This window comes from Psittacula echo (assembly GCF_963264785.1).
Source record: "Psittacula echo genome assembly, chromosome: 18".
Lineage (NCBI taxonomy): Eukaryota > Metazoa > Chordata > Aves > Psittaciformes > Psittacidae > Psittacula > Psittacula echo.
Window position 1 is genome coordinate 36,006 of NC_137754.1, and position 17,531 is coordinate 53,536.

Below are 17,531 nucleotides of genomic sequence, written 5' to 3' on the forward strand. Positions count from 1 at the left end.
CCTAACCGCTAACCCTACCCGCTAAAGCCAACCTTAACTCTAATCAGTGTGGACTTATATATATATATGTATACACTAGACAAAAACACTAAGAATAACACACTAACATCAATATAATATTCCACAAAACTTTTAAGAAGTCATAGCACCTTTCAAACCCTGGACAGCTCCACTAACGGACTAAGTCCTCCTTTGCAACGCTCACTGCACCACAAGGACGCTAGAGGGCTCCACTCACAGACTAAATCCTCCTTTGAAACGCTCATTGCACCACAAGAATGCTAGAGGGCTCCACTCACAGACTAACTTCTCCATTAGAACGCCAATAGCTCCTTTCAAATCCTAAAGGGCTCCACTAACAGACTAACTTCACCATTGGAACACCAATAGCTACCTTCAAACCCTAGAGGACTCGACTCACAGACTAACTTCTCCATTGGAACGCCAATAGCTCCTTTCAAACCCCAGAGGGCTCCACTCACAGATTAACTTCTCCATTGGAACTCTAAAAAGAAAACTCAAACCCTGGAGGGCTCCACTCACAGAATAACTTCTCCATCAGAATGCCAGCAGCTCCTTCCAAACCCTAGAGGGCTCCACTCACACACCAACTTCTCCATTGGAAAGCCAAGAGCACCTTTCAAACCCTAGAGGGCTCCACTCACAGACTAACGTCTCCATTGGAACACCAAGAGCACCTTTCAAACCCTAGACAGCTCCACTCACAGATTAACTTTTCCATTGGAACCCTAACAAGAACACTCAAACCCTGGAGGGCTCCACTCACAGAATAACTTCTCCATTAGAATGCCAGTAGCTCCTTTCAAATCATAGACAGCTCCACTCACAGATTAACTTCTCCATTGGAAATCTAAAAAGAACACTCGAACCCTGGATGGCTCCACTCACAGAATAACTTCTCCATTAGAATGCCAATAGCTCCTTTCAAACCCTAGAGGGCTCCACTCACAGACTAATTTCACCATTGGAACGCCCCTAGCTCCTTTCAAACCCTAGAGGGCTCCACTCACAGAATAACTTCTCCATTAGAATGCCAATAGCTCCTTTCAAACCCTAGAGGGCTCCACTCACAGACTAATTTCACCATTGGAACGCCCCTAGCTCCTTTCAAACCCTAGAGGGCTCCACTCACAGACTACCTTCTCCATTGGAACACCAAGAGCACCTTTCAAATCCTGGAGGGCTCCACTCACAGACTAACTTCTCCATTGGAACACCAAAAGCACCTTTCAAACCCTGGAGGCCTCCACTCAGAGATTAACTTCTCCACTGGAACACCAATAGCTCCTTTCAAACCCTAGAGGGCTCCACTCACAGACTAAGCTCTAAATTGGAACACCAATAGCACATGTCAAACCCTAGAGGGCTCCACTCACAGACTACCTTCTCCATTGGAACACCAAGAGCACCTTTGAAATCCTGGAGGGCTCCACTCACAAACTAACTTCTCCATTGGAACACCAAAAGCACCTTTCAAACCCTGGAGGCCTCCACTCAGAGATTAACTTCTCCACTGGAACATCAATAGCTCCTTTCAAACCCTAGTGTGCTCCACTCACAGACTAAGCTCTAAATTGGAACACCAATAGCAGCTGTAAAACCCTAGAGGGCTCCACTCACAGACTACCTTCTCCATTGGAACACCAAGAGCACCTTTCAAATCCTGGAGGGCTCCACTCACAGAATAACTTCTCCATTGGAACACCAAAAGCACCTTTCAAACCCTGGAGGCCTCCACTCAGAGATTAACTTCTCCACTGGAACACCAATAGCTCCTTTCAAACCCTAGAGGGCTCCACTCACAGACTAAGCTCTAAATTGGAACACCAATAGCACATGTCAAACCCTAGAGGGCTCCACTCACAGACTACCTTCTCCATTGGAACACCAAGAGCACCTTTCAAATCCTGGAGGGCTCCACTCACAGACTAACTTCTCCACTGGAACATCAATAGCTCCTTTCAAACCCTAGTGTGCTCCACTCACAGACTAAGCTCTAAATTGGAACATCAATAGCTCCTTTCAAACACTAGTGCGCTCCACTCACAGACTAAGCTCTAAATTGGAACACCAATAGCAGCTGTAAAACCCTAGAGGGCTCCACTCACAGACTAACTTCTCCATTGGAACACCAAAAGCACCTTTCAAACCCTGGAGGCCTCCACTCAGAGATTAACTTCTCCACTGGAACACCAATAGCTCCTTTCAAACCCTAGTGTGCTCCACTCACAGACTAAGCTCTAAATTGGAACACCAATAGCAGCTGTCAAACCATAGAGGGCTCCACTCACAGACTAACTTCTCCATTGAAACACTAATAGCACCACTCAAATCCTAGAGTTTTACACTCAGACGAACTCCTTCATTGAAACTCTAATGCTGCCATGCAAACCGTAGAGTTTTCCACTCAGAGACTAAGTCCTCCATTGAAACCCTAAGATCGCCACAGAAACCCTAGATTTATGCACCGAAACCCTAAGTTCTCCATTGAAATTCTTAAATCTCCGTTGGAACCCTAAATTCTCTGTTGGAACTCTAGAATTGTCCATTGAAACCCTAAGCTCTCCATAGAAAACCTAAGTTCTCCATTGAAATTCTAGAGTTCCTCATTGAAACCCTAAACTCCGCATTGAAACCCTAAACTCTGCATTGAAACCCTAAACTCTGCATTGAAACCCTAAACTCTGCATTGAAACCCTAAACTCTGCATTGAAACCCTAAACTCTGCATTGAAACCCTAAACTCTGCATTGAAACCCTAAACTCTGCATTGAAACTCCAAGTTCTCCATCCACAGACTAAGACCGGCATTACAGAGATTAAGCTTTCTATTTGGAAATTAAGAACATGTTTCTGATGCAAAGTTCTCCGCTCGGACACTGAGATGGGAATTCTGACGCTAACTTCCCCGTTCGGAGACTGAGACCGGCATTATGAAAGTCACTTTACCGTTTGGAGACTAAGCTCACCGTGCTGAGAATAAGACCGGCACTCAGAGACTGTGTTCCCCGTTCTCAGACTAACACCGGTATTCTAAGACTAAGTTCAACTTTCGAGACTAAATTCTCCATTCTGAAACTGAGACCGGCATTCTGAGACTACGACCGACACCAAAATTCTTATGCCGACACCGACTTTCTAATACTAATAGTAGCACTCTAAGACTGACACAATCATTCTACAACTGATCCCTTTAATATTGACCTCGCATTTAGTTTAGAAATTAGTCACGTACTGCCTTTCAGTTATATACAATTACAAACATAAATGACATTTGGCACAATGGACGATTCATCTTTATAAATCCAACGACTCTTTACGACTCGCATGGGACGCCGTACGCCTCACATGTTTTCTCACGTGTGAATCGTCACACGTCCCTTTTCCGGTGTCAAAACCGTCTTCTGTTTTGCGCCGACCAGTACGCCTGCCGTGCTTAGTCTCCTATGAATCATTACACTATACACCTACCGTGCTCTGTCGTGTATGGATAGTCCCACGTCGATTTTCCGACATCAAAACCGTCTTCCTTTTCACACCGACAGTTATCGGTCTTCCGACGGAAAAAATTCTACAAGCTCCTCGTAGCCGTCCAAAAACCGAGGAAACTTCTCTCCACGGTATCACCTCTCGACAAACTAACCTGCGCACAAAAATAAATTTCAAACCAGATCATTACAACATCAACTCTATACATCCCCACCTCAGCTGACATTTTTCTACGTGTCTGCAAAGCTAACTATTTCCACCCAAAACACAACACTAACTGCAGCAAAATATACAGTCCCACCATCTTGCACAAATAAATAATAAAGCACATGAAGGCTGCCACACCAACACTCAACATTTCTTCACTAATGCATGACAACACCCCCAACCTGACTTCAGAGCTCCTTAGGAACAGTGTTCCCAGGAACATTGAAAATGCCCTGTCTGAGAAAACCCCATCCCTGCGCTGGCCTGCCCTCAAACTTAGGCGATGAATGTCGCCTCGCAGACTGGCCGGGACCAGGGAAAAAAAACCCAGCCGGGGTAAAAAAAAAACAACTCCCATGGCAGAGGTTTTTTTTTGTTTGTTTTGGTTTTTTGGGGTTTTTTTTGGTCTAAAAATCTGAAAAGGAAAACATGTTTTAGTCTACAACCCACATCCCCACACAAGTAAAGCACTGAGCTTACACACGTTCACACATGCTGACACGCAGCTGTACACGTGTCGTGGTTTAAGCCCAGGCCATAAATCAGAACCCCGCAGTCCACTTCCCCCCCCCACCTTTCTTCCCTCCGCTTCTGGAGGGACGGGGTGGAGAATCAAAAGAATGCAACTCCCACGGGTTGAGATAAGAACAGTTTAATAACTAAGGTATAACACAAATCACTACTGCTACCACTAATAGTAATAATGATAAGAGAAATAACAAGGGAAGAGAATATGATACCGCTCGCCGGAAAAGAGCCCGACCGAAAAGAGGACGTGCCCTTCCGGGTAGCTCCCAGTTACATCCCCGGGCATGACGTGCTGTGGTATGGAATACCTCTTTGGCTAGTTTGGGTCAGGTGTCCTGTCCCTGCTTCCTCCCGGCCCCTCCTCCTCCCTGGCAGAGCATGAGACTCACAAAGTCCTTGGTCAGTCTAAACATCAGTGTTATCAGCTTTGTTTCCAGGCCAAAAGTCAAAAAACACAGTGCTGCAACAGCTACTAAGAAGGAGAAAAACTGCTACTGCTGAACCCAGGACAACACGCTCACACGCATCCCAAAAGCATCCCCTTGCCATCTACAGTGCAGGCCAAATTTAATCGCAAATCATCTGTGCCTATAGCGAGCCCTCGCGCGCTCTGAGAAACTCCTCAGGAACAACAGTCCCAGGAGCCATTGAAAATGCGCTTCCTGAGAAAACCCCATCCCTGTGCCGGCCCGCACCCAAACTTCGGTGATGAACATCACCTCGCAGACTGGCCGGGATCGGGGGAAAAAAAACCCAGCCAGGGGAGAAAAAAAACAAACTCCCCCGGCTGGGTTTTTTTTTTTCTTTTTTTTTTTTTTTGTCTAAAAATCTGAAAATTAAAAAATGTTTTCATCTACAACCCACATCCCCACACAAGTAAAGCACTGAGCTTACACACATTCACAAACGTTGACACGCAGCTGTACATGCTCACACTCACACCCAAAAGCATCCCCTTGCCATTTACAGTGCAGGCCAAATTTATTCGCAGGTCATCTGTGCCTATAGCGAGCCCTCGCTCTCTCTGAGAAACTCCTCAGGAACAACGGTTCCGGGAGCATTGAAAATGCCCTGCCTGAGAAAACCCCGGCCCTGCGCCGGCCCGCGCCCAAACTGAAGCGATGAACACCGCCTCGCGGACTGGCCAGAACCGGGGAAAAAAAAAACCAGCTGGGGGAGAAGAAAAAAAAACTCCCCTAGCTGGTTTTTTTGGTTATGTTTTGTTTTTTCTATTTTTTTTTTGTTGTTCTCAATATCTGAAAACAAAAACTTTTTTTAGTCTACAACTCACATCCCACACACAAGTAAAGCACTGAGCTTACACCCAATGCATCGCCCTGCCGCTCTCTGCCACCTCCCCCAGCTACATACCATGGGCATAACAGCTCCTAATCAAACACATATACACACACACACACGCAAAGAGAACACTACAGACTCTGTGACGCCACATAGACATAAACTCTCTTGTGGAAAACCGCTTCCCGAATGGAACTCTCCGTTTGTCTCCATCGCCGATGGGCCGATGAGACCGAGATGATGAGGCTCCCGCGGCGCCCTGGAATGAAGTTTGGTGTGGCCGTGCGATTCCCATGCCGACAGCCGAAACTGCTGTGACGGTCCGGCTATGAGCCCGACTCCAAGACTGTAATCGCTGAGATGTAACACCCTCCCTTTCCCTCTCCCCCATGCTACATTTCAAACCCCTTCCTGCTATCCTGACCTCATTCTCCACCCTCCGGCTCCAGAAAGGAGTCAGTTTACTTAGCTTCCGTAGTGCCATGGGTCTCCGGCCAGCCTCGTGGCTCGGAGCTCCCACGTCACTGTTCCGGGACCTTGCCTCAGTTGCCAAGTTCCTCTTCGTCAGCTGCAGCAAACAAAGAAATGGAAACGCTTCGTGCTGATCGTCGTTCCTGTTGCCCGGGCCTTTGACGCCTGACTCTTCCTGTCTCCTCCGAAGCCACCTGACCTTTTATTTGCCGGCTCTGAAGCAACTTCAGAATACTAAGCCGGGCCTCTCCTCCCCTTTGGGACATAGGAGTACAACAGATACAAACAACCACAGTGCTGCACAAAGTGACACTGCAATTTTTCCTATTACTTCCCTGACTCACCTCCAGCGCTCATCCCACTCCAAAATTTGGGACCTGCAATACGAAACACAAACAATAAACCCCTATCCCATGTTATTCTCTACTCTTAATCACCATCCATGCTGACAACCTTCTTACCTTCTCACGGCCCTCCTTAACATGCGGCTTCACCGCTCCCGAGTCAGCTGCTGCGTCTGTAAAAAGCGGAAATGGACGTGGGCTTAGAATCCTCTGAGCTGCGGCCTCCCCTCTGTGAGTCCCATCTCACCGTTTTACCGCTCTGCAAAACAGTGCTCACCCTGTGCAAAATACTTTCTGAAAGGTGCTCGGGGGCTCGCCTCCCCTGCCGGACCTGAGAGCGTACAGACATGTGACCATTGCTCTGGTGAGAAGTGACTGACCCCACAGTCATTCTCCTTACCTCCCTGACTCCCTGAGACTACTTGTCTGACTCCAAAGGCGACTGCATGGCACCTGTGAGAAAGACCGTGAACCCTCCCACTGTACTACGCTCTGCTGTTAGTCGCCGGCCCGGTACAAAATCCCCTTAGCTTTGCGCATCCCCGCTAACTGTGCAGCTTTGCCTTGCCCAATTTGGATGTGAAGCCTGAAAAATAAATAGAAACGGATGTGTGCCGAGATGGCGTTTGAAACTTCGTCCTTCCCGGTGAGAAGCCCTCCCACCGCTTCGGTACGTCGCCCTTTGACGTTTCTGCCTGCTCTGTCCTGCCTGTGACTTGCCTGGAAAACACAGACAAAAAAATGCCTTTGACTACTTAAAACCATTTTGCATACACATACATGGGTTCTCACATTAACCTGCGAGATGGCTGGACAGAGTCTGCTCTGGGAAAATATACATTGAGATAACAGAGCTGTAAAAACAACCTGAAGCTATGCCCCAAAAGATGATTGAACTTGAGCCTCTGAGGCATGAGCCCCAACTGTGCTTTAGCTTTGTAAAGTGATAAAAGCTCAAACTGAATAATAACCTGCTCCCTTCACCTGCCCAAAGAGACCGCCTCTTTAACAGCCTCTCTCCCGCACTGACTTCATGACTTTTTCCTGCCTCACTCCGGGCCCGTTCTTTTAACTTACCTTTTACGAGGGCAGAGGTTCGAAGCCATCCTGGAGAAAACCCCTTTGTTGGCTAAGTGGTACGCTCCTTCTCTAAGATGTATACCTCTTCATCATCTGCAAAATAAAATGGGAATGATACACAATTAATGGGGACGTTGAGCAAAGATTACCTTTGCGACGACTCCTCCCCCTGAGAATGGCCACAAGGTTCTGCTTATCTCATCTCTGCCTACAAATATAACACCTAAAAAAAAACTCTACACAAAGATACTTACTAATGTGTACACTAGTAAGTCTTAACATGGCCTGAATGTCTGAATTGAGATAAGACCATTTCAAACCCCCCCAAAAAAAGCACACATGAAATAAACCACAAAGCTCTAAGGCCACAAAACCTGAGCTAACACCAGAAAACTTACCCTGATGAGAGCTGAACCAGGAATGAGCTCCCTGAGCAAAGGCTGGGCCTCTTATACCATGGGCCCCACCCACAACCCCTCCCTCGATGGGCTGGGGCAGGGGAGGGGCAAACCACTGGCTGGGACAAAAGCACCCTGATAGGCCACAGCTGGGTCTTTGTATTACCTGGCTCTGGCTCTATGGCTGTTCCCTCGCTGCTCTGTGAGTGCCTTGGTTGTTCCATATCTGCTTGCTGTTTGCTCCATGGGTGCTCTGTAACTTTAATTTTCTGCTTTGCTTTCTCTGGCTCAGATGGGTGAGAGTCTGAGATTCAGACTTTTGGGCTCAGACTCAGAGACTGAAACTGAAGGTCTCTGACTGGGGCTGAGAATCTGGGACTCAGACTCTGTGGCTAAGACTGGCTGAGACTGTGGCTAAAACTCTGGGCCTCAGAATTTGGAGCTGATACTCTGAGACTCGGACTCTGTGGCTGAGACTGGGGCTGAGACTTCATGGTTAAGACAATGGAATTTAGACTGTTGCTGAGACTCTATAGCTAAGACTCTGGGATTCAAACGTTGTGGCTGAGACTGTAGCTAAGACGATGGAATTCAGATTCTGTTGCTGAGACTTTACAGCTAAGACTCTGGGATTCAAACTTTGGGGCTGAGACTGTAGCTGAGACTCTAAAGCTAAGACTCTGGGATTCAGACTTTGGGGTGAGACTGTAGCTGAGACTGTGGCTAAGACTCTGGGATTCAGAATTGGGGGCATAGACTGCAGCTGAGACTCTGTGGCTCAAACTCTGTCCTAAAGCTTTGGGGCTCACACTCTGACCTGAGACTGTGGCTGATACTCTGCAGCTGAGACTTTGGGGCTGATACTCTGCAGCTGAGACTCTGGTACTGAGACTGTGGCTGAGACTCAATGGCTAAGACTCTGGGATTCAGACTTTGTATCTCAGATTTTGTGACCAAGACTGTAATTTAGACTCTGTGGCTGAGATGATGGCTGGGACTCTGGGCCTCAGACTTTGGAGCTGATGCTCTCAGACTCGGATTCTGTAGCTGAGAATGTGGCTGAGACACTGTGGATGAGATGGTGCCTTAGACTCTGAGTCTCAGACTTTGGAGATGATACTTTCAGACACAGACTCTGTGGCTGAGGCTGCTGCTGAGACTCTATGGCTAAGACTCTCGAATTCAGACTTTGAGGCTGAGACTGTAGCTGACATTCTGTGACTCAGACTCTGTGGCTAAAACTCCAGGGCCCATACTCTGAGCTGAGAGTGTTGCTTAGATTCTGGGGCTGAGACTCAGGGGCTGAGGGTCTGTGGCTGAGACTTTGTGCTCAGATTTTGGAGCTGATACTCTCACATTCAGACTATAGCTGAGACTCGGGCTGAGACTCAGGGGCTTAGATTTTGGAGCTGATACTCTTAGATTCAGACTATAGCTGCGACTCAGTGGCTGCGACTTGGGGGCTCAGACTGGGGCTGAGACTCGAGCTCAGATTTTGGAGCTGATACTCTCAGACTCAGATGGTTGCTCACACTCTGGGGCTGAGAATCTGTGGATGAAACAGTGCCTTAGACTCTGGGCCTCTAGCTTTTTAGCTGACATTTTCAGAGTAAGACTCTGTGGCTCAGGCTGCTGCTGTGAATAAGCGAGGGGCAAAAACAATGTGGGTGGCACAGTTGCAAAGCTGACTGTCTGCAGAAGAGGCACAGCTCAAGTTTTTTGTCCTGGCTCTTCAGCTGTGGGAGCAGAGGCCAAACATTCGTGCTCTACTCATTCAGATGCTGGACAGCCGAGAGCAGGCGCCACAGAGGTTCCATTCTAATGGACTTTGAGTTGGGAAATTGAGGAGCGACAGCAATGCGGGTGGCACCGTTGCAAAGCTGACTTTCTGTAGAAGAGGCACAGCTCAAGTTTTCTGTGCTGTCTCTTCGTCTGTGGGAGCAGAGTCCAAACATTCATGCTCTACTCACTCGGATCCTGGACATCCAAGATTGGGCCCCGCAGAGGTCCAACTCTAATGAACTTTTAGGTGGATAAACGAGGAGCTACAGCAATGCGGATGGCACCATTGCAAAGCTGACTTTCTGCAGAAGAGGCACAGCTGCAGTTTTCTGTCCTGGCTGTATCTCAAGTGCTGAGAATTTAATTCCTGGCACGTGCACCCTTCCTGCTTTGTAGCCAGGGGAGATTCATCACTATTTGGTAGTAAAATCACTTCTGAGTGATTGACACAAAATCCTGGAGCTGTGTTTGACTGAAGAGACTGCGTAGAGGGGTTGAACAATTTTAGCTGTACGAGGCCTTTTCTAAAGAAGGTATTCCTTCTAAATGTGCTAGAAGGACATGCGTGTGTACTGTGAAAGCAGCGACTGCACTGCCTCGCTCAGGACACAGCTGCTGAGGGGAGCAGAGGAGGACCCAGCAGATGGTTTTTTCTTGTTGTTAAAAAACAGTTGGATTTTTTTCCCCAGCACACTGGAAACGCTGTAGATCCACGGGGATGTGTGGAGCCAATGGAGATACAGGTGGTGCTCAATGTGCCAGGGAAGGGGAGAGACTCTGAAAGTATTTACCAGAGAATTTGAGAAGTACTCACCTAGAAAATCATGAGTGCATTGTGTCCCTTTCCAAATGCTGCAGTAAACATTACTGAAGGCAATTCCATACCATTTCTTACACACATCTTAGCAGATTGCAAGCCTTAGCAGATTGCAAGCCTAGGGCTATCAGGTCTACCCTGCCAGGGGCTACCAAGTCTGCCCACACTGGGGCTATCAGGTCTACCCCGACTAGGGCTATCGGGTCTAACCCAGTTTTGCCATTTTCTAAGCCGTCTTAAACCAGTTTTGGTCATTTCTAACTCGTTTTAAGCTATTTTTTGCCATTTCTATCCCAGCTTTGCCCATTTCTAATCCAGCTTAAGCCATTATGGGGCATTTCTAGCCCGGTTTAAGCCATTTTTGGTCATTTCTGTCCTGTTTTCTCCCATTTCTGACTCGGTTTTAGCCATTTTTGGCACTACCTCTCTAGGACCCGCCCAAAAGGCCCCGCCCCCCCAGCGCTGCCAGCCAGTCGCTGCCCTCCTCCCCACCACCTATTCTCCCCTTATAAGGGAGAAAAAGAGACATGGCTTCATTCATTCCCTGACTGCCCCTTCGGCGCATTTATTGGCTGCCATCACATGATGTCATGGGCTGGGTGGGCAGAGCTGCTACAGGGCCCATCTCTTCTGCTCCACCGCCTCCTGTAGCCTCCCATAGGCTGAGGACAGCCCCTCCAGCCCCGCCCACCACCCCGATAGGCTGAGAGCAGCTCGAGCAGCTCCTAGCCCTGCTTCTCCTTGTCATCCACGGCCAATGAGATGCTGCACCTGCGGTAATGTCGTGGTGGTGTCATAAAGGGGTGGGGTCATTGGTAAAGGGGAAGGGGGCATATGGCACTCAGCTGATGCATTGATGGGCAGCCATGGTGAGGAGGGAGTAGGAGGCAAGGAGCAGCCCCAGCTCCTCCAGCCTGCAGAGGGGGCAAGGGGGTAACAAAGCCGACACCCCCAAATCCCACCTTAAGCCCTTTAGAAGCCCCCCAAACTCCCCAATCCCCCCCCTTAGAGCCCCATATCCCCTCATAAAGCAGAGGGGGCATGTCCTTTTCTGACCTCACCCCCTGCTGGATGCACAGTAACCCACTGCCTGTAACCCCCATAGATACCCATAGCGCCCCATAGACATGTCTTGAGCAGCAGCGCCACCCCTTTGCCCTCCAGGTAGAGCCCGTGCTGCTAGTCCAGCTCCTGCAGGGCTCCGGCACAGCCAGCAAGGCCCAGCAGCGGTCCAGCACCTGCCCCATAGAGCCCACGGAGCCCCCATACACCTCCCAAACCCCATTTAAACCCCCACAGACCCCATTTAACCCTATAGAACCCATTTAACCCCCCACAGACCCTGTCCAAACCCCCTTTAACCCCTAATAGACCCCCCAAAACCCCATTTAACTGCCCAGAGACCCCGTTTAAGCCCCCATAGATGCCATTTAACCCCCTAGACCCCCTAACCCCATTTAAACCCCTAGAGCCTATTGAGCCCCCATAGACTCCCCAAACCTCATTTGAACCCCCATAGATCCCACCAAAGCCCTTTAACCCCCACTTAACTTCTCATAGATCCCACCAAGCCCACTTAATCCCCTACAGACCCCATTTAACCCCCCATAGACCCCTCTAAACCCGCTTTAACCACCAAAGACCCCACTGAACTTCTCATAGATCCCCCAAACCCCACTAAACCCCCACAGACCCCCCAAAGACCCTTTAACCTCCTATAGGTCCCCCAAACCCCATTTTACCCCCTCCAGACCCCCTTTAACCTCCTCAACCCCTCAAATCCCTTCTAATCCCCATAGACCCCCTTCAACCTCCCAGAGACTCCCTTTAACCCCCAGAGACCCCATTCGACACCCCCTATAACCCCCATTCACCCCCCACTGAACCCCCTTTAAGCCCCACCCCTCCTTCCCCTCCACAGCAATCCCAGCGCAACTCTGCACCCCCTCTTAACCAATCAGCACCCACTTCCCCACACACGTGTGCCATGTTCCTGCCTCCCCCACCAGCAACCCCCCCCACCCCGTGCTGTTCACTCTGGAGCCGAATGACACCATTCGCAATGACCATGCCTTGGACACCATTTTCAACCCGCAAACAGATGTTTTTCGTAACAAAATGACTGGGTTTAGCCCCAAACTGGCCATTTTCAGCCCCAAAACAGCCAGTTTTAGCCACAAATGGCCATTTTTAGCCCCAAAACGCTCAGGGTTAAGCACTTTCAGCCCACAAACAGCTATTTTTGCCCATTTTCAGCCCCCAAACAGCCGGGTTTTCCCATTTTCAGCCCTCAGACAGCCAAGTTTGGTCCCAAAATGGCTGTTTTCAGGCCACAAATGGTCTTTTTTAGCTCCCAAATGGCTGGTTTTTCCCGGTTTTACCCATTTTCACCTGTTTTCGCCCCCCACCCGCCTGTTCCACACGGTTTCTTCACTCCTTGCCGTCCCACTCGGCCCTGTAACGCTCCTGCAGTTCAGCTACGTTGTCACAGGATACACGGCGCCAGCCCTCGGGCCCCACGTGGTAGACAGAGACGCGGCCACCCGAGTAAGCATCACGGTGTGCTGCCTGGAAGATGGCGCGGCGCGCCAAGGCGCAGGCGGGCTCCAGCTCCAGCTCCGGGTGGTAGCCACGGTCCAGCACACCATAGGCATAGGGCGAGCCCGAACCCACGGCAAAGGCGGTGCCTGGGACACGGGTGCCGTCGCTGTCCACGTAGTAGAGGCCTACGGGGTGATGGGGGGCAATGGGGTCAGTGGGGGACCATAGGAAATAGAGACCCACAACCATGGTCGCCAGCCCCATATAACTCAATACCCAACTCCCTGACCCCATAACGACCAACTCCAACCTATAACCACCTACCCTATTGTGCCCACCACCCCCTAACCTTGATCATGAGCTCCATAACCAGCACCCTACGGTGTCCCTCACCCCATAACCCCCAACCCCCTGGTATCTACCAGCCCATAACCATAACCCCAGCCTCATATACCTCTATAATCAAGCTCTTAACCTCACAACCATCAATATCACCCCATAACCATCAACCCCATGATGCCCATCACCCCCTAACCTTGACCATGAGCAGCATAACTCCAACCGCATTGTGTCCATCACCCCATAACCATAATCTCAAGCCCCATATCCTTCAATACCCAACTCTTTGGCCCCATAACTATCAACCCCATGATATCCATCACTCCCTAACCCTGCCCACGAGCCCCGTAACTCCAACCCCATTGTATCCATCATCTCCTAACCATAACCCCCAGCCCCATATCCTTCAATACTCAACTCTTTGGCCCCATAACCATCAATCCCATAATGTCCACCACCCCCTAACCCTGCCACCAAGCCCCAGAACTCCAACCCCATTGTGTCCATCACCCCTAACCATAACCCCCAACCCCATATGTTTCAATATCAAAATCTTCGGACCCATAACCCCCAACCCCAAGGTGTCCATCACAACCTAACCACAACCCCCCGCACCATATCCTTCAATACCCAACTCTTTGGCCCCATAACCCCCAACCCCATGGTGTCTACCCCCACAACCCACACTCACCAGGTCCCCTCTTGTCCCAGCCGCCAATCATGGTGCCCATGCTGAGCCCCATGCCCTTGTACTGGTACACCATGTTGGCCAGCAGCTTGGCGGCGGCGGCCACCGAGGCGTGCTGCCGGTGCCGCAGGCGGTACACACGGCACTGCCGCGCCAGCACCCGCTGCCAGAAGGCACAGTCAGCGGCGCCACCCGCCAGGGTGCCCAGCACCCGTGCACTCACTTCCAGCACCTTCTGCACCGACTGCGATGCCACGTAAGAGCCGGCCGTGGCGCGGGAGTCAACGGCCAGCACCACACCATGGGGCAGCTGTGGGGGAACAGCAACAGCAGGGTTGGGGGGGGTCTGGAGTCCCTACATGGAGGTCTATGGGGGGCTTAAGGGGGATATGAAGGTCTGGAGTTCCTACATGGGGGTTTATGAGGTGATTAGGGAGTATATGGGGGTCTGGAGTCCCATTATGAGGGTCTATGGGAGAATATGGGAGGATATGGAGGGATTTGAGGGTCTGGAGTCTCTACATGGGGTTCTCTGGGGGCATGGAGACCCTTTATGGGGGTGTATGAGGGGATATGGGGGTCTGGAGTCCCTACATAGGTTTCTAAGGGGGAATATGGGGGTTTATGGGGGGTATATGGAGGTCTGCAGTCCCATTATGGGGTTCTTTGTGGGGATTTGGAGGTCTGGAGTCCACTACAAGGGGTTCTAGGAGGAAATATGGGAGGATACTGGGGGGGATATGGGGGACTGGAGTCCCTACACGGGGTTCTATGGGAGTATATGGGGAGATACAGGGTGCCTATGGGGGAATATGGAAGTCTGGAGTCCCTAAATAGGATTCCATGAGGTCTGTGGGGGGTCTATGGGGGTATTTGGAGGTCTGGAGACCCATAATGGGGTCTGTGAGGGCCTATGGGGGGATTAGGGGAGATACGGGGTCTACGAGGTGGTTACTGGGTAAAAACGGAGGCTTACGGGTGTTTATGGAGAATTATGGGGATCTATGGGTGTCTCTACTGGGTTACTGGGGTCTTTATGCCCCAGCCCTCCCCAGTGACTCTCTATGTGTCCTAGCCGCCCCAAAATAGCTCTTTATGGGCTCCTATGAGGTCTCTATGTGCATACCCCCCCTTCCAGTGTGTCCCTATGGAGTTTCTATGGGGTCTCTATGGGTCTCAGCACCCCCCAATGTTTCTCCATGGGTCCCAGCCCCCCCAGTGTCTCTCTATGGGTCGCAGACCCCCCCCCCCCCCAATATCTCTCTATGGCTCCCTATGTGTCTCTCTGCCTCCCAAGTTTCCGTACCTTGAAGGCCAGGGTAGTTGTGCCGTGCAGGAGGTGGATGCCGGGCCCGGGGAGCAGCGGCGGCAGCTCCCGAAGGAGGGGGGCGGCGATGCCGGCGGGGGGCCCGGCCGGGTCCCGGGGCGCAGCGAGCCCCGGGAGGAGGGAACGAGACGGGAGTGAAACCTCATCCCGCACCACACTCGCCAGTGCCATCTTGGAACGAAAAAATGGCGGCTGCGCAAGCGCGGTGAGGCCGTTACCACGGCAACGCGGCCGCCATGATGGGTGAGGCCATGACTCGGCAGGAGGGAGGAGCTGGGCTCAATATGGAGGAATGGCGGGTACACAGCGGCGCCAATGGCACCTCACCAATATGGCCGACCTCAGACTCCCACTCCCTACATGGCCGCAACCACCCTAACCCATGGCCGCACTCAAGATGGCGGCCGCCATGAAGACCTCCCACCAAGACGCTCCCCCACTGCCCCCAGGGCAGAGGCTGCTGTGGGGCAGCGGCTCCGAGTGCTCCCAATGGTGCTGGGGGGGAAAGTGGCGGCGGTGAGTGCCCCATAGTGCCCCACAGGGACTCATAGAGACCCCATCGAGACCCATAGAGCCCCATAGGGCTACCAGGTCTGCCCTGACTAGGGCTATCAAGTCTACCCGCACTAGGGTTTTCAGGTCTACCCAGCTATTGGGTGGTTTTGTTTCCCCAGCAGACTGGAAGCCCTGCAGATCCACCGGAATGTGAGCCGATGGAGATACAGGCGGTGCTCGATGTGCCAGGTAAGGGGAAAGACTTTGAAAGTATTTACCATAGAATCTGAGAAATACTCACCTAGGAAATCACGAGTGCATTGTGTCCCTTCCCAAATACTGCATTAAACATTACTGAAGACAATTCCATTCCATACCATCTTACACACATCTTAGCAGATTGCAAGCCTTAGCATATTGGCAGAACAGGGATATCAGGTCTACCCACACTGGAGTTTTCAGGTCTACCCCGACTAGCGGCTCCCGGCGCCGCACTACCCCCCATCACCAGCACCTGCAGTACCGAATTCTGGACACAGGACGGCAGCAACTAGCAGCGCCAGGCACCACATCGCGCCCACCCCTTCACCTGCTGTACCGAGTTTTCTGGGTGTGTCCGTCCCCCGTCCCCCCTTCCCGCACGCTCCCGGCCCCAACCCTTGCAGACCCAGAATCAGGGGGTTTGGAGTATTTTTGAGCCACCACAGCGGCTCCGGCTTCACAAGCACAGCCCGTCATGGAAACGTCTTTCTGAGGGAATTAGCCCCCAAATCAAGCTGTTACCCCCTCTGTCTTCGGAGGACACCTCCATCCTCTACTCACCTGCTCCTCTGCCAAATCATTGCCCCCCAGTGACAATGGGGTGCCCCAAGTGACACCATCCGTCCCCAGACTCCCCGTATCCCCCTTTTTATTCCACACTCCGCCCCCCAAAAGAAAACCAAAAACTGAGAAAAACTGCCTCAAGGAGCAGCTCGTTACTTCATTCCTTTAATAACTGCCACTTACACAGGTACACGCACCCCGAAAACGGGGGGGCTGTGCTAGAAAGAGACAAGGGGAACAGCACCCCTAACCCGCCTGTGGCCGCAGCGCCCGACACTCACTCCCGGGTCGGGCTCCGCGCCGCTTCCACCGGCTACCGCCCCCCACAGCTGTCATTGGTTGCCGCGCTCGGCTTTACACCGCTCCCCCCATCACCACCACCTGCAGTACCGAGTTTTGCCCACAGGACGGCAGCAGAAAGCGGCGCCCGTCTCCTCACCGGGCTCCCCCACGTGCAGTACCGAGGGTTGTTCACAGGATGGCAGCACCCGCTTACTTACTCCGTACCGCAGAGGCAATCGGCTTCCCTCCGCGGCCCGGAACTACTACTGGGGATATAGACTTAAATTATAGGTTTAAACTACCAGTAGTGTGTGTGACTTCAAACTAACATAGCTGAATAGAGCAAACTGTTCTAACTTGCTAACACGTAGAGAAAAAGGAATGTTCGGCTGATGGGGGCAGGAACATCACAGGACTGATAACAACTAAGGATTCAGTAAGTAAGACCAAGGATGCTAGCCTTCAAGATTCAGAGTAGTGCCCAACATGGAGTAAGACTGGAAGAGAACAGAAGCAAGGACATTCAAACTGTTAGCCCTAGAACGTCACAAGCATGTGCCAGCACTGAGGTCATTCAAGTAAACATAGTGAGGAACACC

The 17,531-nt window shown here is 51.1% G+C and overlaps 1 protein-coding gene across 1 annotated transcript; it reads right to left on the reverse strand.

Annotated features, from left to right (window-relative positions):
• Positions 1-12,524: 12,524 nt before the first annotated feature.
• On the reverse strand, positions 12,525-15,531 carry PSMB5 (proteasome 20S subunit beta 5). Its single transcript, XM_080631737.1, has 3 exons — positions 15,310-15,531; positions 14,007-14,313; positions 12,525-13,161 (listed from the first exon to the last, which is right to left on the reverse strand). The coding sequence occupies exons 1-3, from the start codon at positions 15,499-15,501 to the stop codon at positions 12,866-12,868; spliced, it is 795 nt and encodes a 264-aa protein (XP_080487863.1). The 5' UTR covers positions 15,502-15,531; the 3' UTR covers positions 12,525-12,865.
• Positions 15,532-17,531: the final 2,000 nt, after the last annotated feature.